Source organism: Prunus avium, chromosome 1, assembly GCF_965620075.1.
Source record: "Prunus avium chromosome 1, drPruAviu1.hap1.1, whole genome shotgun sequence".
NCBI lineage: Eukaryota > Viridiplantae > Streptophyta > Magnoliopsida > Rosales > Rosaceae > Prunus > Prunus avium.
In genome coordinates this window covers 49348220-49370670 of record NC_142284.1, presented here as the reverse complement: position 1 = coordinate 49370670, position 22451 = coordinate 49348220, and the positions used below count along the sequence as shown (strand labels likewise).

The 22451-nt window shown below is 36.9% G+C and overlaps 4 protein-coding genes across 5 annotated transcripts; 2 read left to right on the top strand and 2 right to left on the bottom strand.

Annotated features, from left to right (window-relative positions):
• The first annotated feature begins 117 nt into the window (after window positions 1–117).
• On the top strand, window positions 118–1352 carry NDHU (Chaperone DnaJ-domain superfamily protein). Its single transcript, XM_021968419.2, has 5 exons — window positions 118–460; window positions 567–628; window positions 711–800; window positions 895–1038; window positions 1197–1352. Exons 1-5 carry the CDS (start codon window positions 187–189, stop codon window positions 1290–1292), a joined length of 666 nt encoding a protein of 221 aa, XP_021824111.1. The 5' UTR covers window positions 118–186; the 3' UTR covers window positions 1293–1352.
• Window positions 1161–7614, bottom strand: LOC110765309 (E3 ubiquitin ligase PQT3-like). Of its 2 annotated transcripts, XR_015835325.1 has the most exons (17): window positions 7270–7614; window positions 6934–7018; window positions 6733–6808; window positions 6499–6635; window positions 6298–6368; window positions 6134–6209; window positions 5917–6047; window positions 5583–5753; window positions 5235–5504; window positions 4984–5031; window positions 4845–4885; window positions 4259–4349; window positions 3975–4176; window positions 3719–3850; window positions 2825–3530; window positions 2284–2596; window positions 1161–1489 (listed from the first exon to the last, which is right to left on the bottom strand). XR_015835325.1 is itself a non-coding variant. In XM_021968400.2 (16 exons), exons 1-15 carry the CDS (start codon window positions 7436–7438, stop codon window positions 2849–2851), a joined length of 2382 nt encoding a protein of 793 aa, XP_021824092.2. In that variant the 5' UTR covers window positions 7439–7614; the 3' UTR covers window positions 1161–2596; window positions 2825–2848. The 2 variants fall into 2 exon arrangements, 1 of the variants encoding a protein (XP_021824092.2); XM_021968400.2 differs by having other exon boundaries at window positions 1161–2596.
• Window positions 7615–14297: 6683 nt separating this feature from the next.
• Window positions 14298–15759, bottom strand: LOC110764584 (transcription factor MYB123). Its single transcript, XM_021967586.2, has 3 exons — window positions 15530–15759; window positions 15310–15439; window positions 14298–15197 (listed from the first exon to the last, which is right to left on the bottom strand). The coding sequence occupies exons 1-3, from the start codon at window positions 15660–15662 to the stop codon at window positions 14570–14572; spliced, it is 891 nt and encodes a 296-aa protein (XP_021823278.1). The 5' UTR covers window positions 15663–15759; the 3' UTR covers window positions 14298–14569.
• A 4095-nt stretch (window positions 15760–19854) lies between these two features.
• Window positions 19855–21158, top strand: LOC110765300 (transcription repressor MYB5-like). Its single transcript, XM_021968390.2, has 3 exons — window positions 19855–20083; window positions 20165–20294; window positions 20407–21158. The coding sequence occupies exons 1-3, from the start codon at window positions 19861–19863 to the stop codon at window positions 20882–20884; spliced, it is 831 nt and encodes a 276-aa protein (XP_021824082.1). The 5' UTR covers window positions 19855–19860; the 3' UTR covers window positions 20885–21158.
• Window positions 21159–22451: the final 1293 nt, after the last annotated feature.

The following is a 22451-nucleotide window of genomic DNA, read 5'->3' as shown; positions in this document are numbered from 1 at the left end:
ACAGAACATTATATTTAACGACAAACATTTATGTTACACGACGACAGCAAGAGTTTGCCAGATAACAAACCTCTGGTAGGAAAACAAAGGCGAGCCTTATCTCCCACCGAACAAAACTCCAAAATGCATTGGCAACATTTAAACAGAAAAGGAAAAAAACGCTGACCTTGATGCTAATTATACCTTATGCCAATGGCTGTGTCATCTTCCACCTCTACCATACACATTGCGCAGAAAAGCTTTCCTATTAATCCAACGCCTAAAAATGGTTGTATATTCTCTTCAAACTCCATAAGGTTTGCTTCAAAACCGCGCAGGTTTTGCATCATTAGAAGCTCCAGTGATGTATCGGCAGAGACTGCCACGACTGAAGCCGATTCACAAAGCTCCATTGAAGTTCCACAAGAACCGCCTTCTCTGATTTCTGCTCTTAATGTGGAACGAGCACTTCGCGGCATACGTACGTAGAGTGTTGAGTTGTTGATCATCCATTCATGTTCGAATATTCAAGTTTTTTTTAGTTACCCTTTGAGCTTAATTGACCAAAAAAAGGTTTAGAATTTCAGCAATTACAGATGTAGATCACTATGGCAGGCTTGGACTTCGAAGAGGATGCTCGTACGATGAGGTCACAACTTAACCATTTTCTTCAAGCACCTAAATTCTTCTCCATGGTCTCTTTGTTTATGTGTTTCTGTTTAGGCATGCAGGTTTCGGTTGCGTACAAAGCCAAGCTTGATGAGCTAAAGAACCAGGGATTAGATGAAGAGGAGCTGAACAAGAATCTGGTGCCTTTGAAAGTCAGTTTTAGTCCAGTTTATTTTGTGTATGTTTTTATTTTTCAAAAACAAAATATCTCATCTGCTTATTGAAATTTTGTATGTGTATGCATAGGAGTCGTATACAATCTTGTCATCTGGGGATGAGCGAAGACTATACGATTGGAGCCTGGCCAGAAGCGAAAAACCAGACACGTATGTTTGGCCTTATGAGGTTGAGAAAACGAGACCGGCAGAAGGAACTCCACCACCAGTACAGGTACTTGCTAATCTTTTTAATCTTGGTCAGGGTTTTTCTTAAGTTAATTTCTTTATGGTTTTGTTTTGATTCTTGAAAGTCCGGCTTTAGTTTCTGTTCTTCAAGTTCAGTTCAGACTAGGGTTTTATATGAATAATGGATAGGAGCACTTATTGCAGGAACCAGATGATCCAGGGCCGACAAGATTGGTGGGATACTTCATATTGGGATGGTTCATATTGTCCATCATATTATCCATAGCCCTTAATCGATAGAACAAGTTTATTGCAACTTGCATTGCCTGTTAAATATTTTATCTGCAGCTTCTTAATTAATTTTTGCCAATGTTGCATGGTCAGTATTTTTGTGTTGCTGTGTTGGGTTGCATTGGTGCAATCGAAGTCATTGCAGCTTCTCTGGCCTTTGGTAAAACTGCCTGCGGTGTTTTCGGGGAGGGGAAGCAAATATGTACCTGAAAACAGAGCAAAAAAACGCTTGCATTAGCCCAAAAATGGGGAAGTTAACATTCTAGTATTAGTGACGGTCTACTTTTACGGGCAGTGGAACGATTAAAAGCCCTTTATTTTTCAACTTCTTTATCGACGAATAAGACCGGTGCTAAAAGTTAAAAAAGGCCAATAAAAATACCCTGAAAAACTTTTAGCAGCAGAGAGGAAAACCGCCGCTAAAAGTCTCAGGGATTTCGTAGAACTATCCTGAGATTCGATTAAACGTTTCCTTACCGAAATAATTTACTTTAGAAAAAAGAAAAAAAAAATCTTTAAGAATTTATATTTTAAAAAAATTATTAACATATATTATCTGAACATATGATTTGAGTCTATATATATGACTGGAAATTCTTATACTATAGTATACATTTACATAAATATTAAATATACCTTTCATTTGATTTTATGGAAAGATTTGAGTATTTGTTAGATCCAGTCAGGACCCAAAAAACCAAAAGAAAGTAATAATAGGTAATATAGCAGAACCAAAATATTAAAATAAGGAATTGGAAAATCCACCAGCAGATGGCAAAACTCAACTCACTTTTGTTTTGATCCAGAATTCTTTTTTAATAATATTATCCACTAATTTAGCCTCCAACACTCTAAACTGAATTTTATATTTACTCACAGCAATGAGTAACTGGGATATACTGGCTTAATCAAAATGTATAACTTCGGAAGCTTCCCAACTTGAGGAGGCAATCTTACCCCCCCGATTTTATGTCTTCTGTTTCTGTATCTTTCAACTTACCTTCAACCAGCTTCGATATGGCTGCAAAAGTAAAGTATCATGAAGAGCAAAAGGTATATGAGCCCTACGGCTACATCAACCATTGTGAGAAATACTTCCCTGTCTCCGTTTCATTGTCACCTATCAAAGAAGGTGAGAGATAGAGAGAGGGGGTTTCAATGAAACGGGGATAGGGAAGTTTTTCTCCAACCACTGCTGCTCTGGTTAAAACTTTTGTTTGCTAGCCTTCCCCCTCTATGATCAAGCTAAAAAAGTGAAGAGGGTTAGCAGATATTAACAAATAGTTACTGTCCCAAAGCCGAGTCAATCAGATCTGTATCAACAAAACCAACAGAGAATTGGCATTAGAAAAGAAGTAGCCTACATAAGCAAAAGATAACTGTGCGCTAAATATGTTGCTTTCGACAAGTATAGGCAGATTACTTCAAGAAACAAAAAGAGCTAATGCTATGCTAACCAAAATAATACAATCTAACTGAAACCAAAGAGTACCATATAGAACATCAAAGTTGAGAAATCTGACGTCATCTACACAATTTACCTCAGAAATCAGCACTTCTTCTATTCAGTGTTTTCTTTTCCGTCTACAATACCGATAACCTTCTGCACCATCTTCATCAGACCCACTAGCCATCTGCCACCTGTCATGACTCAGCTCATCAACATTACCCTTTGCACTGTGCTTAGAATGTCTAGAACTGCGACTGCTCCCTTTATGCAACTTCTTATCACTGGAAACACTCTGTTCTATGCCGGATCCTGAGTGGCTGTGATGCTTCTGACTGTGCCTTTTGAAATCGTGCTCAATCCTTTTCCTGTGAGCATCTTTCTTACTCATACTTTGATGATGACTCCGGCTGGAACCACTGCCACACCGCTCTCCTCTTTCCCTATACTTTTTGGAGCTTCTATGATAGTATTTGTGTTTCTCTTCACTGTGGCAACTGCTACTTGGCATATCATCTACTTCTGAACTTGATCTCTCTGTGTGATGATACTGCTTCTGATCTCTACCACCAACCACCGAATGAGAACTCTTCCGCTGACCATCAATTGAGAGCATGTCATCATCTGTGTGATTATGATGCCGATATTGCCTCTGGGACCCTTTAGTAGAGCCGTCCTCCGAGTAACTTGTACTCTTTTCTTTGTTTATACAAGATTTATGGTCATGCAATCTTTCTGTCCCAGTACAGTAACGCCTCTTGTTTAAATCACGGTCTTCGTCACCATCATGAGATTGTTCTCTGGTGCAGGACAAAACCACTCATAAGAATCAGGACTATTAATAGAACAATAATAAAAACTGATACTATCATTTCAGATGCAAACTAGCATACAAAGCTGCACATACTTGTGCCCTTATTTACACACATCCATCAAACAATATATGCATAAGTTCCTCCTACTGATTATTGATAATTAAAATACTTACCTCTTCGAATTCTCATTTGAAAATTTTCTTCTCTTTTCCCGACCTTGAAGATCCGGGAACTCTGGATGAGTTAAATTGCAGTCTTCACCTGTTCCTCGAAGAGGAGTGACACCTTGCATCCTCATATATCCACTGCAAGATTGTTTGGTGTCAAAATCAATATGATGCAATTGAAGGATACTTTATATGATTGAGGATCAATACCATCACCAATATCTTATGTACACCAATCAACTAAAGATGATAAAGAACCTACCCAAAGGCAGGAAACGAGTTATGATACATAGATGCCATGTATGCAGGAGCAGCAAAAGGAGCAGGAGGGACCAGACTTGTATCAAAAGCAGTCATCACATGATTTCCATATGGATTTCTAAAGGGCTGGGCATGAGGCGAGGGAGCCCCATTCCAGTATGGTGGTACATAACTTGGCATAGCTCCTGGAAAGAATGCATTTCCTGAAATCCACGAATAGGTGAACATCACAGACAAGACTTCATAATAGTCTACAAGATAATGCATGCAGGTCCCATTTCATACCTGCATGAAGCATAGGATGTGAACTTGAAGCAACTGGACAGTCTCTTATGAAATGGTCTGGAGCCCCACACATGTAACAGGTACGTTCCCCCTGATTTCATAAAGACAGAGTCTAGACAGTCAAAAAATTTCCCCGAAAAAACAAAAAGGAATGTCATAACATGAAAGATGGACCTATGTCAAATTCATTTTTCTCTTCATTTCATCTAATATTACAGCCCGAGTTCATAAATATGTATTACAATAGGACAAAAAAGTGAAGTCACAACAAGGACATAAATAGAGTCTGTCGTTTTAGCATTTGGACCCAAAACATGGGCACAAAAGCCGAAAAAATAACTTCTCAAACAATGAAAGAATACCAACTTCCGCTGGTAAACTAAAACAGTGAACAACTACAACTTTTTTACGATAAAGATCCTATCAAAGAGAATTGCCAGAATGAGATTTTAATGATTAAATCTGCCAAATTTTAAATCCAGAGTTTGGGACTTTACTTAAATTGGCAATTATGTTCCCCCAGAGTGACATATTTGATTATTCCCACAATAAAAATAAACTGCATGTCTAACTTCACAGTTAATACCTTTCTGTGCTTTCCAGTCCCCAAGAAACTCTTGTCACCACCTGGTAAAATAGCATGATTGTTAGAAAAGGTGATATATGCCAAAATAGCTTCTGGATAAAGTTCCAGCAAGGTCACAAAGGACCAAGTTAGATAGTACCTGCTGTGCAAACCCAAGGTGGCCTCTTTTTCTTGATTGTGGGTTCAGCTGTAATCACATCATTAAAGGACATATTAGAGTAACAATATGGACTAAAGATACTACGGTTAGTTATACAAGAAATAGAATACTGAGTCTACTTCCAGCAAAGTTACATTACACTAAATCAAATGCATCATTGGAAATATACAAAATAAAACATCAGACAATGAAAGCAAGAGTGAATAAGCCCAGAATTTTAAAAAGATTACCTTGCTCATGCATAGGCTTGCTTTCTCCTTGGCAATCATCAAAGGCTGCCAAGCCATCAGGAACGATATGAGTAGAACCATGTCTTTTTAGAAAGTTTTTTGCACCCAAATGGTTAGGTACATCTTTTTTGAAGGCTGGGATATGAGCAGATTCTGCGAAGAAATGATTAGATCCCATCCCTGTTTCAGGAGAATGAGGCAACTCTGACTCTCTTTGTAAGATACTACCACCACAAGACACATCTTTTGCCTGAATTCCAGATTCGCCATCTGTTTTTACATTACTAAAGAGTTAAACACAAGAGTAAAGTTGATGTAGGTCATAATAGACACATATAAAACTCGTACCTGGAGCATATTGGCAGCAATCATTATCTGGACCAGTGATTAAATTTTGAGATTCTAGGAAATGCTCAATTGCTTGCCTAAGTGATACATTCGGTAGCAAATCTTCAACTCTGCATTTGGTCGAAAAACACTTCGGACATCTTGCTTTCTCAAGCAGCACTTGACAAATGCCTGAACTCAAGTGCAATTATCACATTCAGGTTACAGCCCAGATTAGATTACTAATATCTAAAGAAAAATTACATGGTAGTTCTGGGAAGAAAAGAAAAAAGGCAATAATATCCAGTCAATATCTAGGAACGAAAGTCGGCAAACTACCAGACAGTACACTTACATTTCTCACAAAAACTGTGCTGGCAGCATGGTATCATCATGGCCTCCTTGAAAATTGAGTAGCATAAAGAGCATTTCAGCTCTGATGACAAATCAGCATGCCAGGTATCTATTGGATTCACACTTCCCACCCTTCATTTACAAGTGATTTAAAAAGTCAGATCCTTGAGAGAAGAACCATAAAAACAATAAAATGATAAAACAACTGCATATCCTACTTTTCCAGATTCATGTCTTCTTCAGGATTTGGTTTTGTCTGTGGTACGGTGTGCTCAAGGCCACTATGTACATGACCTAAATTAAAAATTGCAGAGTGGTAAGCATAGACCTAACCCATGAATGAATCGTACAACTAACAAATAACAATACAAACAGCACATACCTTCTGGAATAGCATCACTAAGGCCACTTGCTTCAAGCTTACGGCCTTCTCCCACAGCTTGCTCTGAATATCTAAGTACACATTGAAAATCATGTATTGCAGAAATACCAAAATTCTACCCAAGGATTTGATGTATCTGAAGTTTTAAAATAACAACTCATACCACACTAAGAAATCAGTATTGAAAGAAAACAATCAAACCTTTTGATGTCAGTATTTGGCTCATAATCAAGGATGCAGGTATCCTTGTCTGCATCCATATCAGAACTGAAAAAGGTTGCCCTAGGAATGGGAAACAAGTCAACCCCAAAGTCATCAAAGTCAACAGTCTCCACATTCTGTGACAGTGAAACATATAAGTTTTACCAAAGAGTTATATGATACAGAAGAATTACAACAACAACAAAAAAGTGAGTGCAAAGTTAAGATACAAACCGCTGAAACAAGTGATTTAACAATAACAGAGTCCTTGCTATGAAGATTCTGATATGAGTTGAAGTGAGGCTTGCTACTGTAGTATAAAATCACAAGAGGAAGAAATTCAGGGGCACTAAATAAACTTCCATTACCAATGAAACATGGATGCCCATTAAAAACGAGCAAGCAATATAAATATCAAATGGGTAGAAATCTTACACATCCGCATGAACTGATCCTGCGGGCACTCTCTTGATTATCACGCTAGAACCACGCGGAATTTGAATATTCTCGTCAGGGTACTCTGAAATCAATCCGGAAAAGAAAGGAATGTTAAAATATATCTATCAATATGCTCAAACCCAAATTCCAATTCCGTGCAACAAAACACCACGATTTTAATTCTAATTATTAAAATTGTTAAGAAAGATTTCATGCCCGAATGTAATGTCTCAACTGGTTTTCCTCCATTTTCCCGGCAACCAAACACAGACCATAATAAGTTGAAAGCGGCAAAGAACTATTGATAAAGATGAAGGGCGGGAGAGAGTTGACCTTGACCAGTTATCGCATCAGAGAATACGAGATCGGTGTCTTGGCATATATTGAGGTTCTTGTGGCGAATTATCTTCGATTTGAGATCGCGAATTGATACGGAGGTTCGGCCGTCGATATCGACCGAGTCGAAGTTCACGGAGCTTCTGAATTTGAACTGAACCGCCATGGCTGAGTCGGGCCGAGTCGAGTCGAAGCTCAGATCATAAAGTTGTCAGGTAAGAGAGAGAAAACCCAGGAGGGATATAGATGGGACGGGATTACGTAAGAAATTTTCGTTTTCTTGGTGCGAGGGTTACGATTTGGACTTTTGTTTTGTTTAAGCCCAAAAGAAAAAGTTTTCCTGAGAAACAAGTCAGGTCCAACTCAAACTCTTAATAGAAAAATTCCATATGAACTTTGTTATTCTTTTTTATTCTTTTTTTTATTTTTTTGTCGAAACACACTTTCATTTACGAAAGGAAAAAAAGGAAGGAAACAGCACAAAAAGCTGCTACGCAACCAAACAACTAAAACACCCCTAGGCAACACTGGAACAAGGCCAACCAGACAAAGCCCACAAACATAACACGTCAAGGCAACAACAAACACTATCTAGGATAAGAACAACCTAGGACGCCGCCCCAGAAGATGGACAATAACTTCTTAATGCGTCTCATTTCCCTTGCACCAGCCACCATCCCTCCAGCACTAAATTACTAAAGTGAGGTAGTCGAGAGAGAGAAAAAGAGAGAAGATGCATGAGAAGGAGGTGTGTTCGGAGGCCAGCGGTGCATGGGTTTAGGTTGTGAACTAGTAATTTATTGCATGATTAAATCTCATTCACATTATTCATTTGGGAGATTGAAACTTGAGCTATCTTTTGACCAAACAAAATAATAAAAATTGAGCTATCTGTGTTTAGAAGTCTCCTTTTATCAACGGTTGAAAGGCCAAAGTTATAAATGTAAACATCCAAATAAAATCAGGCCCATCCTTGAGTCGACCCAACTGTGACGAAGCTATAATTTTATGTGTATGGGGGCCTCTCACAAAATATAAGCAATAAAAAATTTGAACTCAAGACATATCAAAACATCAAAAATAATATTGTCTATTCATTACAATCATAATTTTGACAAAAAATACAAATTCATTACAATTCATAATTGTCTTTGACAAGTTTTCATATTTTGAGATTGTTGCATAACAACCACATCATCTATACTATTAAAAATGTTTTTCTCTATATATGCAACCAAGCAATCATTCATCTATGAATTAACCTAATTTTAAAACTTGATAATATAATATTGAGTTTGAGAGAAAAACTCACAAACAATGAGAAAGTTTGCTCTCGCCAAGAAAATAGAAAAATGGATTAAAATCTCTTTGCTTTTTAGCAATTTGTGTAAAAAGGTAATATAATAAGAGTGCTACTATTTCCACCCACCTGTCCTATTTTCCCACCCACCTTATCTTCAAAATTTTTAAAACAAATTTACTCCTTCGTAAAATGACTTTTAAGGGCTTATATAAAATGATTATAAAAAAAATAACAATTGCCTCAAACTTAAAATTAAAAGAAGTTTAAAAAATCCAGAGCACAAAGATCAAGGGTCAAATCCAAAACACCCCTCAACCTCTCCCTCCTATTTTATCTCCATCCTAAAACTCTAACCCCAAAAGTTTTGAACCAAAACCATGGATTCTTCATCTTAAACTCCAGTCGTTGTCATGTAGGAGGAGGCCAGCAAATCCCAATGATCGAAATGGCAAAAGTATTTTCTTCCCACGGAGCCAAAACCACAATCCTAAGCACCACACCCGCCAACGCCCTGCGTTTCCGAAGCTCCATATGCGACGACCAAAGCCTCAACCGCTCTGTCACCATCCGTGTCCTCAACCTCCCAAACGACGCCGTCTCTCCTGACTCTTCAATGTCCGCAACCCCCTTCATGGACACCTCCATCCTCCGAGAACCTTCAAGCTTTTCCTCACCCAAAACCCACCCAACTGCATTGTCATCCACGTCTTCCATTGCTGGGCTGCGGATGTCATCGACGGGCAAACGAGTGACCCATAAATTATTGTTAACAAGATAAGGGTTTTGAGTTTATTAATTGCAGATAGTTAATGAAAATCTTGTTCCGAGTTATGCTACAAGCCTACGACAATCTTTTCAGCTTAGATTTTGCTTGGGTCACCTAATTCAGATGCTCATGTTGAAAATACATTCTATTAATTTTATTTTGATCATCAAATCACTCTAATTAGAGCAAACAATTGCTCTTTTCAGCCATTAGATTAAATTTAAATGACTCACAAGTTAACAGAAAAGAGAATTTGCTTGAATTAATAATTAAAGGGTATTTTAGAAATAATAGTGGGTGAAAATACAGGATTGTATTTTTTCAAATTTACATGGTGGGTGAGAAAATAAGGTGGGTGGGAAAATAGGACAGGTGGGTGGAAATAACAGCACTCTATAATAATAGTTTTATTAAAACTTTTGGGAATAGGTTTGCAAAAGAAGGCGTAGTCTTGGAGAACACGTAGGTTTGCCTAAGTAGGCCCCATGTGGTAAAATAAATATGTTAATTAATATGGGTTATCCAATAACAACATACTACTTTCTTTTTTCATAATAAAAACTGAGTGGGGGTCTAAGACTACACTAGTCCCAACGTAGCTCCACCCCTGAGCCCACCTTACTTTTTATAAACTTTGGATCTCACTTCATCATAAGAAAAGAACCAAGGCCCCGTTTTGTACGAAACAGATTTCAGGGGAAATCACTTCCTATGTCATTTCCCAAGAGATGGGAAATAGAAGATTTATTTCCCATGTTTGGTAATGCAGGGAAAGTAACCATGAGATATCATTTTATTTCATTTCTCATGTTTGTCTTGAATAGGATTGGAAAACAAAGTTTGTATAATTTTCCAATTATACCCATATTAAATCAAATAAAAAAGAATGCATTAAATGATATATATTGTAATTCTAAATTAATAAATGGAGACAAAATAGTCATGAAAAATGTGCATTTAATGTTAGCTCATTTTTCCAAACATTCCCATGAGGAGGGAAAACAAAACCCCCCAAAGGAGGAGAAGGGCTTCACTTTCCCCCTACTTTAACATGTGTCAAGCAACGATTTCCCATTCATGGGCTTACCAAACATGGGAAAGCAATTGATTTCCCATCCTCAAGTCTCCTTTCCCATGAACCAAACAGAGCCCAAAAGTTCATTAACCCAAAACTCAAGGCAAAATCAACCAACTCTTTTATATGTTCAGAAGAAAGTTCAACCAACTTCTTTTTTAGATTGAACCCTTTTCATCTTTTGAATACATCAATCATCCGATCTATCTTTACTCATAAAACTTTGGATTTTGAACACAAAAACTAGTCAATAGCATTTTTTCTCATCACTTTAACTCAAAGTGTACTATCACCACTCTTCTCGACACTTAACAGGTGTCCATGAGTATATCAATGGTTCAATAAATACAAAGTAAAGAGTTAATTATGATTATGTCTATGGACACGTATTAAGTGTTGAAAATAGAGATGGAAATACACATTGGGTTAAATGATGAGTAAAAATATTTCCAAACTAGTCCATCATCCTCGAGTAAATACATAGAATTTATAATTGACATGAAATCAACCAAGATTTTTTAAGATCAGAGTTTGAATTTACCAGCATTTGTTTACTCGTGATCCTATAAATCAATGCAATATGATAATAGCCTCAAATGTTGCTCTCTTTGACCTTAATTAACTATTTTCACCTTCCAATTTTCTTTAAGTAAAATTTTTTTTCTCTCAAATAATGCAAAAACTTCTCTTGATTTGAAAAGCTTTGTTGAAAGTATAAATCATAAGACAAACAAGAGAAGACATCTCTGGCCCTTTGGAGACAAAGACACGCTTTCAACAGTTACATCAACTGCTCCTCAAGTTCTTTTAAAATCTTTAATGTGAACAGAAAGAAAGAAAAAAACCATCGTGATTTGCGAGTGTTTAGTTTTCCTTTTCATAATGACATAATGAAGAATCTCTCTCAGATCAAACCAATCACAGAATATTATATATTATAAAAAGATTTAATTCCAGGGGGGAAGGAAGAAGGAAGGAACTGAGATTTGTGACATGATGAAATTTGTCTTCTATCTCGTATCTGTCCTTCCGTTACATTGACATGAACTTTAAACCTTGCTAGAAAGTTAGGTAGTAATTAATGTGAAATTGGTCAAGAAAATGTTCCAAAAAAAATCCAATCATCACTTTGAAGACTCGCATTATTCCATTGCCACTCCTGGCCGCCTTCAACCATGTGAATTACAGTGTCAGAACAGTTTTTGTCCACGTTTTGATGTCGTAATTTTTTGTCTATACCAATGGGGATGGTGATGATGATGATTATATGAATCTGAGTTGGTGACTGAGCTGTTAATGAACCCTTTGATTGATTCACTCTAGTGGTCAATTATTAATGTTATTTTCTTTATAGAACAGCTTTCTGTATTGGTGAAAGAAAACGATGTTTGTGAGACTCTGCAGCCTGCAGGACTTCATAGAAGAGCCTTTCTGGAAGCTTTCAATTGGTTGGAAATTGAAGGGCATGCAGGAAAGAGTTCTATTCATACTTAATCACTCAAAGTAAGAATTCAGTGAGAGGTCAATTTCAGATGAAAGCTCATATCAGATGTCACTCCGCCATACTAATTACAAAAAAAGAATTAATTAATCACAAAATTCAACATTCTTTACAATAAATTTTGAATGATATTGCCCAATAATACTCACCAACAATAATTACACAAAATTCAATGGATCCGATAAAGCTAAAGTTTGAAAAAAAATTATCTCGCTTGAAAAATTGGAAAATTAGATAGCTAGGCAGCACCAGCCTTGAGAAGTTGAGCCTTTCCGTTTTGTTAATTTCAACACCAAAATCATGAATAAATAGAAATTAAAGGGTAATATATAATAATTATTGGATGGGGGTCTCTATCCTCCCATATCGGTCAATCCGAATACCTACAAAATTAATTGTGGCGTAACATATCTTCTCTCTTCGAAAAGGCCAGCACTGGTTTCTGTATGAACCACACTAAGCAAGCCAAACCTAGCTAGATTATTTCCCTGTTGGGTACGTTAGGCACTTATATATCTACTAATTAATTGAGTTATAATGACATCTAAAATAAATGACTTCACGTAATCTGCAAACAATTAAGAGTTTCGGTTTCCCGGCACTGAACAACCTTAATTAACTATTAAGATTAGCCTAATAACATATTTTGGTGAGAAAAAGGACGCTTCTAAAAGTGGTTGGACTGTAACATCTTGCAGATGAACAGACTTTATAATCAGTTTTCAGTTTCCATGTACGTGTAAGTATATATGATGAAGCTTTGTATTATTATCCTCCCACGTCTGTCCTTGGTTGGTTTCTTTCAATTACGTGAAAGAACCATGTTGGGGTTTTTTACACACTACAAGAAAAATCAGGTTTTTATGACGTACAATGCGCGCGCCGCAAATGACAATTCACGATGCGATACCGCGTGCCACAAAATATGTCAACTGCTCAAAATGATTAACTTACAAATTAAATGAACTGCCCGTGGGAAACATGCGTGATTGTTTCCTCTTCCCTTTTCTTCCCTTTTCTTTTTTTTTGGGTCGAAACAGAGATCCTGTTCTCTGTTGCTTTACAAAAAAGCTGGAGCTACAAATTAAAGCTAGGGCATTTAAAAATAAATGAATAATAAAGGGAGAAAAATAGTACAAATTTATTCAGAGATTGAAGGGATCGATCGGCAGACCTACCCATCAAACAATTGGACATACTCTCGCTCTCTCCAGCCAGCTGTGGTCTCTCAAAAGTTGCGACAAAGACACACTCCAAAATCAATAATTATAAAGGGCAGCTAAAAAGCTTGATGCAATAATAGTCTCCTAATCTGGGTAATTAACGAATGAGTGCATGCATGCAACAATTTTCCATTAACATTTCATCTGCTTCCACCCATAACCTAACCCCTTCTTCTGGATCATGATTAATAAAGTTGCAAATCATGATTAAGGGAGGCTTAGTTAGCATATTTATTAATTTAATAATGCATCACTTTGGAAGGATATTTCGTTACCTACCTCAAACTTTCATTGAGTAGTGAAAATTAGATATTAATTCGTCGCAAGACAACCTACCCCATTTCAAGCTACCAGAAATTCAAAGCTCACAAGTCACAAATTAACAATCTTTGAAAGGCACATGCTGGCCAGTGACTTGGAGAAGAATAAAAAAACAAACAACAAATAAGGACAAAAACATAATTCTTAGACGACAAATTAGTAAGGCTCATGCTCGTATATGCTCCGCACATTTGGCACACAGGAGATTGGGAGAGACTTTAGGTCCCATTTGCTCACTTCACCAAATACAAGCTTTCATTATTTCTTTTTATTTTTTATTTTTTATTTTTTTCAGGACAAGCTTTCATTATTTCGATCACATGAATAGTGTCGTGTTTCTCGTTTCTTAATTATTTTTGTCACTTTAGGAACCAAAAACTTATTTCATGGTGGAACCCATGAATTAATGATATCGTACTAAAAATAGAAGAATAATATATTATATTGATTATGTGGTATGTAAATATGGTAGGCCTCGAATTCATATCTGTGTGTGGGTTTGCAGCTTGGGCATGTTGGTGCAAAGTTGCCCCAAGTCCTTTATAAAGATGATTAATGACCTAAGCAGCAACTACCTCTCAAATAATTGGTCTAACTGTACATTACAAATATTAAAAAAAATATATATATATACATAATATATATTGACTAATTGACATGTTAACAAAGACTGGTTTTCAGTGAATTGGAACCCTGCAAAAAAGTATAGTATCATTTTAGGGTACAACAGAGACATGTTACCAGCTTTCAGAATAAGTTTTCTTCGATGTTTTTAGTCGTCTCTTTTTATTTTGATAACAAGAGTTTTCAATTGTCAGGTGCAAGAGCAACATGTATTTAAGAAATGCAAGTCTTCATTGACCCATGATAATTATATATTACAAGCAGGGTTAATTAACCATAAAGCGCATAGCAACAAAGATCAATATGAAATATGAATTACACAAGCTATAGCTGTCCATTAGTTAATTAAGCATGCTGCTAAGCTTAATTAGGAACTCGTAATTAATTAGTGTGTTGATCTCTCCTTCATGTTTAATGGTTTTGCACAAGTCACACATGCACACTCTTTTATTGTCTATTTACTTCTTAATTATTTCAAATTAGTTTAGGAAATATTCCCTTGCGATGGCCATTCCTCGGAGTCAAGCAAAAAAGCCAAAGAATCTAAATCCAATGTGGCACCGTAGTCTTCAAGATCACAATCGTTTCCACCCGTCCACGTGGCATTTATCATAGCCTCGTCTAGTGGCAGAGACTGAAACGCATTGCAGAACCCACCCTTAGCTTCAATATAATCATCTTCATCGTTGCAGCCATAGTTGTTGTTCAAGTTGTTATTGCAATCCCCTGCATTAACTTGTCCATCTGTCAACTGGGTTTGATGAGCTTGGAGCTCTGATGGGTTTGTGGCAGATGAAGCATTGGCTGTCTGATTATAATCATCGCTAGGAATCTGAGGGATTGTTGGGACTAAAACTTTGGTCAATCTTGTGGCCTTGGTTCTTATTACTGGAGGCAGAGTGGCTGCGGCTGCTGCTGCTGCTGATGGTTTCGTTGTTTTCGACTCGATTTCTCGCCTTTTGGCTCTGGATTTGGTTGGGGGTGGAGAAGTTTCTTTTGATGATCCGGTGGAAGTTGGCTCTCCTTTAGCTTTCTTCCCCAAAGTTGTGTTCCAGTAGTTCTTGATTTCATTGTCTGTTCGCCCCGGTAGCCTTCCAGCGATTAGAGACCATCTGTACAATTACATAACGAAAGTTCAGAAACTATTGCTCGTAAAAACCCAAAAAATAATGTAATTGTGGGAGAGAGAGAGAGAGAGAGAGAGAGAGAGAGAGAGAGAGCCACCTGTTGCCAAGAAGGTTATGGAGTCTGACAATGAGTTCTTCTTCATCACCGGATATGTTGCCTCTCTTTATATCTGGTCTCAGATAGTTTAGCCATCTAAGTCTACAGCTCTTCCCACATCTCTTCAAACCTGCATTATGTTACTCACCATCAAATTTTGAAAAACAGAGTAAAAAACAGAGCAAAAAAATAGAGTAAAAATGCAGAAAAAGCAAAGTACCTGCTCTCTTTGGGAGGCTTCTCCATTTGCCTTCACCATGGGCTTTGATGTAAGAAGTTAGTATTTTATCTTCTAGGGCAGTCCATGCTCCTCTGTTCAATCCCTGCTTGGAGCAACATGGACTTCTCCCCATTTTGATCTCCCCTTCTCTCTCTTCCTCTAAGGGAAAAAAGGAGGACTGGTGCCCTTATATATAGCCGGAAGCAAGAAACTGACTGTTGCTGAGAGAAATATTATTATTTTTGTTTGTTTAGGGCAAAAGGCCAAGCCACTGATGAAGTGGCCAATAAAAGTCTAACAAGTTGTGTGGTAGGACGGATTTGGTGCTCCAGGGCTTATTATATACATGCGCGCGCGCACACATATTCTCTCTCACATTTATATTTAATTTGCCTAAAATATTTCAATATCTGAGTGCTCAAGATTTTCAATATCTCAAGTTATTATTATTTCCTGCTCTTTAAATGAGACAACGTGTTGTTGTGCTGTGAATTTTAGACAGTAGCAGAATATCACACGCAATTTCTGTCACCTAGAACTATGCAACTTCATTTTCTAATGTAATCCATGACATAAAAAAAATGTCATCTGTTCTGAAAACCAAGGAGATTGGTTGAATTGGATAGAAGTTGTTTGCTCCAGAAAGTAATGACTGTGAGTTTGAATTTTACATGTTACCCTATTAGGAAATCTGTCTATTTTATGATTTTTTTTTTGTTTAATAATTTATCTTCTACAGAGACAACCTAAAGATTACTTGGGGATTTACAACGGATTCGAACACCTTTTGTGACTTGCTGTCAAGAAAGTTAGCTAATGATTCTTGCATAAATAAATGTGTGTAGATTGTTAATCCCTTGATTATTTATGTGAACTTGGTTAGAGGAAGTAATTAATTTTGTTCGGGATTGAGATAAATCCCATACAGTTTCTTTGAGATTTGTTTCCTTATGTCATTCTAATTTTCTGGTAATACGTACGTTGATCCAATTGGTGCCAGTCCTCGAACCTAAGACATACTGACCTTTAATTGTATCACAAAGCCAATAAATTTAAAGAACCGATTAGGTTATTCTAATTTTATCATACATGTTGTCGACTCGTGCTATTGAATTACAAAAACAACCTTATAGACAGCATGCACTATTTTGGAGACTTGGAATTTTCAAACCTCAATGAAATGACCCACAATGGATGCCATGACCCAGACACAATACACTATTGATGTTCACAAGGGCTGAAAATAGAAGTTACAATTCGTGATTATATCATTATATTGCTGGTTACCAACTTTGTCACTTCCACGTCAAGTACGGAGGGGGGGAATATACCACCAGTTTCATGCGCCTCATATATACGAAATTAAAATAATTATTAGCTAGAATTATATTACCACCAGTTTCATGCGCCTCATATATACAAAATTAAAATAATTCAGCCTCTAATTAGGCCCACTCGACTCGATATAAGAAATTTTTATCACACAATTAATATATCTGTATAAATGTTCACCAAAATATATATATCTGTATAAATTTAATACTTTAATACCATGTTTAGTTGTCACATGGGTCAATCTTTTATAAAAATAATGCTAAAAATATTACTTAAACATGCTTTGGATATATGTCATTAATTGGATTCTGAAATTATGTACATTGACAAACGGGTCTCAAATTATTATGCTAGCTAGGGATTGTTTCACTTTCACACGTCTGCGCGTACCAAATTTCCAGGTTATGAACTTGTTCCCATTTTAGGGTTAATCAAAGAAGACCTAATACCATGCATAAAGTCGGGTCAAGCACACAGGGATTCAGCTGCCAAACTAACTTTCCGAGAGAGTCCCATTTTACGGTTGTCTCTATTAATGCTAGCAGCCTCGCAGCTAATATCTATAGATAGCAAAGTCTGGCTTCATTTCTCTTCATTGACTAAACAGCCGAAAAAACGAATACAAACATAAGAAATCCTAATCGCAGAAGGAACGAAATGTGGCATCGTTAAAATTTTACCATAAAAAACCCACAAAGAAGGAAAATTCACTCAAAAACAAAGGAATACCGCCACTTCTCGTAATTCAAAAATAAATAAGAAAACAAAATACTGGAGGGGAAATAAAAAAACCCCAAATGGAGCTCCGTCATAATAAGTGAAAACCGATTTAGTTGAGGTTTTGATGGCCGACACCATTGATTTATTGTCCATTACTATGTTGGGTTAATTCTGGATGGGTTTGCCAATGAGCACATGTGGATTGTTGTTTAACTCTGACAGGTTAGAAACACAAAATCCAAAAATGACTGTCCGCGACTCAACTGAAATTCAACGAAGGAGAAGATGAAGGAAAATTGACCCAAAAAATTTATAAAAAAAACTTAATTTTCAAAATGAATTTTTTTTCATAGATTACCAAATAAACTAACTTGTCAACCTTGAACTCTTGTTTTTTTCTCCCCGAATTATGTTATATAAGTTTTACAAATTTTAATCAGGTGGAGGCAGAGACTTGTTATATGTTTTGGTCGCATATCAAATAAAATATTAGAAAAAAAGAAAAAGAAAAAAAACACTTAGGCAAGGAAAGGAAATGAAAAGGTGTCATTATCGAAGACTGAGAGAGAGCGTGCTTTCAATATTCGTACGGTCTTAATATGATGGGACTCTCTCTCTCTCTCTCTCTCTCTCTCTCTCTCTCATATCATCTCATATCATCTAGCTAACTTTCAATCCTCGGCACTGTGTTTAAGACTTGTAAGTTGAGCAGGTGCTAGCTTCCTTCCTCACCCACTACCCTACACAAACAGGACTAGTTTAGAGTGTTCGGCCACCTAGGTTATTTATTTATTTATTTATAGCCATCGTGTGGATATCAAATACAATTATCTCACATCAGATATCTGAATTTTAACCACCATTATTACAAATAGTAAATGGAATAGCGTGTTAAGTTGTTTTGGAAGTCTTTGAGGGGGCAGCTCCTTCTTCCTTGGGGTATCTTTTATGTACATTATTTATTACCAAAACTGATTTAGTACCAAAACTGGTAAAGAAATAATATCAACTCCAACGTGCAAATGATATATTTTCGGAGAAGCCCTCCAGGACAGGACCATTATGAGTTTACGTCCCTTTAGTAGTGTCCCTGAAGAAAATGATATCAGTTCCATTAATGAGAAACGGAAAAAGCAAAAAAGAAAAGAAAAAAAAACTCCTCCATTTACAATATTAATGTAGAGATTGCATGTGACTTGTGGGAATATTCCTCAAAGTCAAAGAATCTGTCATGTCGTGTGGAACTTACTAAAAGGTGGAAGCGTGCCAATCTTATATTATATGTCCATCAACGCAGAGCCATAGCTAGGGTTTGGGTCGATCGAAAATGCGGAGGAACAAATTCCTTGGTCTGGTGATCCAATTAGTCAACAAAAGCATACAAAATTTGCGAGCTGGGTCGTCTAAATCTTTTGCATGGGTTGTTTTCTTTGGCTTATTATCAAATGTTGGTTGGTTAACTAGCTAATAAATCTGGCTTTACGTACTTAAACTTTGTAGCTAGCTACCTGTCTGTCAGAAATGAATGGAGACTGCTCTCTCTGCTGCTTCACATTACATATTATGGGCCCCTGCAAGGCTGCAAAGTGATAAGGTATTAACCGACACATTCATAGGGTAAGGAACCTTAAGTTATAGGCTCCAGCTAGCTCTGTATTTATTGTTAATGAGATCGATCGAGATCGAGAGGATATCGGTCAAGAAAAATGCAGAGCAGAGCTCATATGGGGCCGGTAAGAAGCAGAGTAAATTTATATCTACAGTTGGAACAACTGGGGAATCTTATGGCTATATGGTCCACAACCACATTCATTAAGCTTCTGGAAACTCATCGTTCCATGATCAAAATATATTCAAATGGTGATGAGTGTAGCTTTGGACTAATTTCATTTTTGACATTCTCCTTTTGTAGGTTCACACGAGAGGAAATACAAAGGCTAATTAATTCAATAACATTATAATAAAAAAGAGCAACCAACTTTCAAATTTGGAAGACCGTACTGGGGAAAGTTAGATTCAAAAAAATATTTGGAAATTGGAATGGTAGTTGAATGAATCTTTGGCCCCGCCTTGTCATGGCTCATAAACTTTACGGAAGTCCATCGTCACATGACCCCTTGCTAAAATGTGAACCCTACTTAATTAATCTCTAGTAAATAATAATTAGAGGTGGTTCTTTACAGCACACATTCTCTATAATTAATATTAAAATAAAGCTTTTTATTATAGTGATCTTGTTGAAAAATAAACCCGCAGCTGGGTCTCTGCCTATAAGAATGAACATGACGCAGACGCCCCCACCCCCACCCCCACACAGTAGGAAACAATGTCGCCGAGATAGAGACAGGCTAAGTTTAATTCCAATTATGGGTCGAAGACCGTGTTGTTCAAAGGAGGGAGTCAAGAGAGGACCCTGGACTGCTCAAGAAGACAAGTTGCTTGCGGATTATATCAGAGCTCACGGTGAAGGCAAATGGAGCAGCGTCTCTAAACAAGCAGGTCAGATGGCTGCCTCTTACATTCTGATTATTTACATCGAAATCGAAGGGTTGTTGGTTTAATTTTTTTGATTGAATACAGGGCTTAAGAGATGCGGGAAGAGCTGTAGGCTTCGGTGGTTGAATTATCTGAGACCAAATATCAAGCGAGGCAACATTACACAAGATGAAGAAGACCTAATCATCAGGCTCCACAAACTCTTAGGCAACAGGTCTCTTGTCCTAATTGCTTCAAATCATTTTTTTTTTGTTTTTTTGACACAAGCGATATTGGGGAAGGGGATATTAGAACACAAGACCTCTAATATTTTGTGATTTGTATAGATGGTCTCTAATAGCGGGGAGAATTCCAGGGCGAACAGACAATGAAATCAAGAACTACTGGAACAGCAACTTGTGTAAGAAACCACTACCAAACAATTTTGTACATTGTAGACCCTCCAAGGAAGCCTCCTCAGACCCGCAACAACTGTCTAAAGCTGAAGACAAATTAAGCAACCTCCCTAAATACAATAATCAGAATGCAGAATCAGAATGCAGTGAAGGGTCACTATCGTCATCGTCATCGGCGACAACAAGGGAAGAAGAAGACTATTCTTCTCATGACTTGTGGATGAATTTTTACACGAGGGAAATTAGCCTTTCGCAGTTTCTGGACACTGACTTTTCAAATCTGAGCAATGTGTTTGCCGAGGTCATAGTTGGAGGATATTCTAGTACAAAAGCCATGCATGACGTGGAGGCAGATTTTGGAGCACAGATGGCTGTTTTCACGGACTTAGCTGACGAATGGATCATGTAATAAAATAAGCATGTGTATGTGTTGGCATTATCAAAATCTTGTATTATAGTAGCACCGAATAAATAAGCTGCCTAGGGTAGGGGGAAAACATATGGCGGAATTTGTTTGGGTGAACTTTGAGACATGTATCTTTGTTTTATAAGACTCTACAGTAATAACGTGTTACATGTTGTAAATTTATGTAATGTGGGACTTGCACATCATAGGATGTATCTAGTTACCTAGACGGACGTTAATGGTTTAATATGTGAATGTATGTGTTTACTTTGCTTAATGAAGTCCAACGTTAAAATATAGGCAAAATTGCGACAATGGTCCATGGATTAAGACCAAACTTTACTTTTCGTCCATCATATTACTAAATTGTTACGGTGATACTTTAATTATTCCTTCATTTTAAGAAATCGTCCTTTCCTTCATCTCAATCAACTTTTCCGTTAAAAATGAGGGCATACTTGCTGGATTGAACAGAGATAGTGATATCAGCATCTCATGTGATTTTAATCTAGATTTGTCTTTTTAAATTGGATTTTAAGGTCAGTTGGAGGATTTGGAGGATTTGGCTTCATAAAATCTAGATTTGTTCTCATATTTCTTTTTTTTTTTCTTTTCTCTATTTTATTGTTTGAGAGAAATCGGGGTTGGGAAAAAATATGGGTGAGAAATCGCCGCGAGGGGGGGAGAAATCGGGGTTGGGAAAAAATATGGGTGTGGTAAGAAATATGGGGATGGGGAAGAAGGAATTTTGGGGGGGTGGTGGTGGGGGGTCAGGAGAGAGGAAATGGAGGTCGAGAGAGAGGAGATTTATTTTTAAAATTTTTTGTGTGAGAAGACATTTTTGTCCATGCCACATCATCATTTTTAATGGAAAAGTTGACAGAGATGACGGAAAGAACGATTTCTGAAAGTTGAGACATAATAAAAGTATCACCATAGCAAATTAGCAATATAAGGGACGGAAAATAAAGTTTGGTCTTAGTCCAGGGACCATTGCTACAATTTAGCCTAAAGTATATTTTTGCAATGTGGGGTTTTTGGATTAATGGAGAGAGGAAATTGAAACTATGGGATTCTTTGCAACATAAACTTTACTTTTGAGCTTAAGTGCCATAAACCCTTCTTCCCACGTCTCCTCCTATCCATAAACATTCGTCACCTCAAAGTTGGCTATTGGGATCTTTGAAGTGCAACCCAAAAGAAACCACTGGCCATTGGTCTAAATTTTATTTTATTTTATATTTTTATTGACCAAAGGCAGTAATCCCAACAACCATGGGCCCCCGTCCCAAAATTGAAATTTTGTACCCCACATAAAAGAGTTGGGAGGACAATCATATATTTGTTTGGGCCAGCAGCATCCTAACAAAAAAGGCCACTGCTTTTGTTTCTCGATACATTATAGATAAAAGGATCAAACCCAATAACAAAAAAAAGAGAAAAAAAAAGATTTAATTTTATTATCCTATTAAAAAAAAAAAAGGATTTAATTTTATTATCCTATTATTCTCTCTCTCTCTCTCTCTCCGATTCAAAAATAAGTAATATTCCCGAATCATAGTGTGAGTCA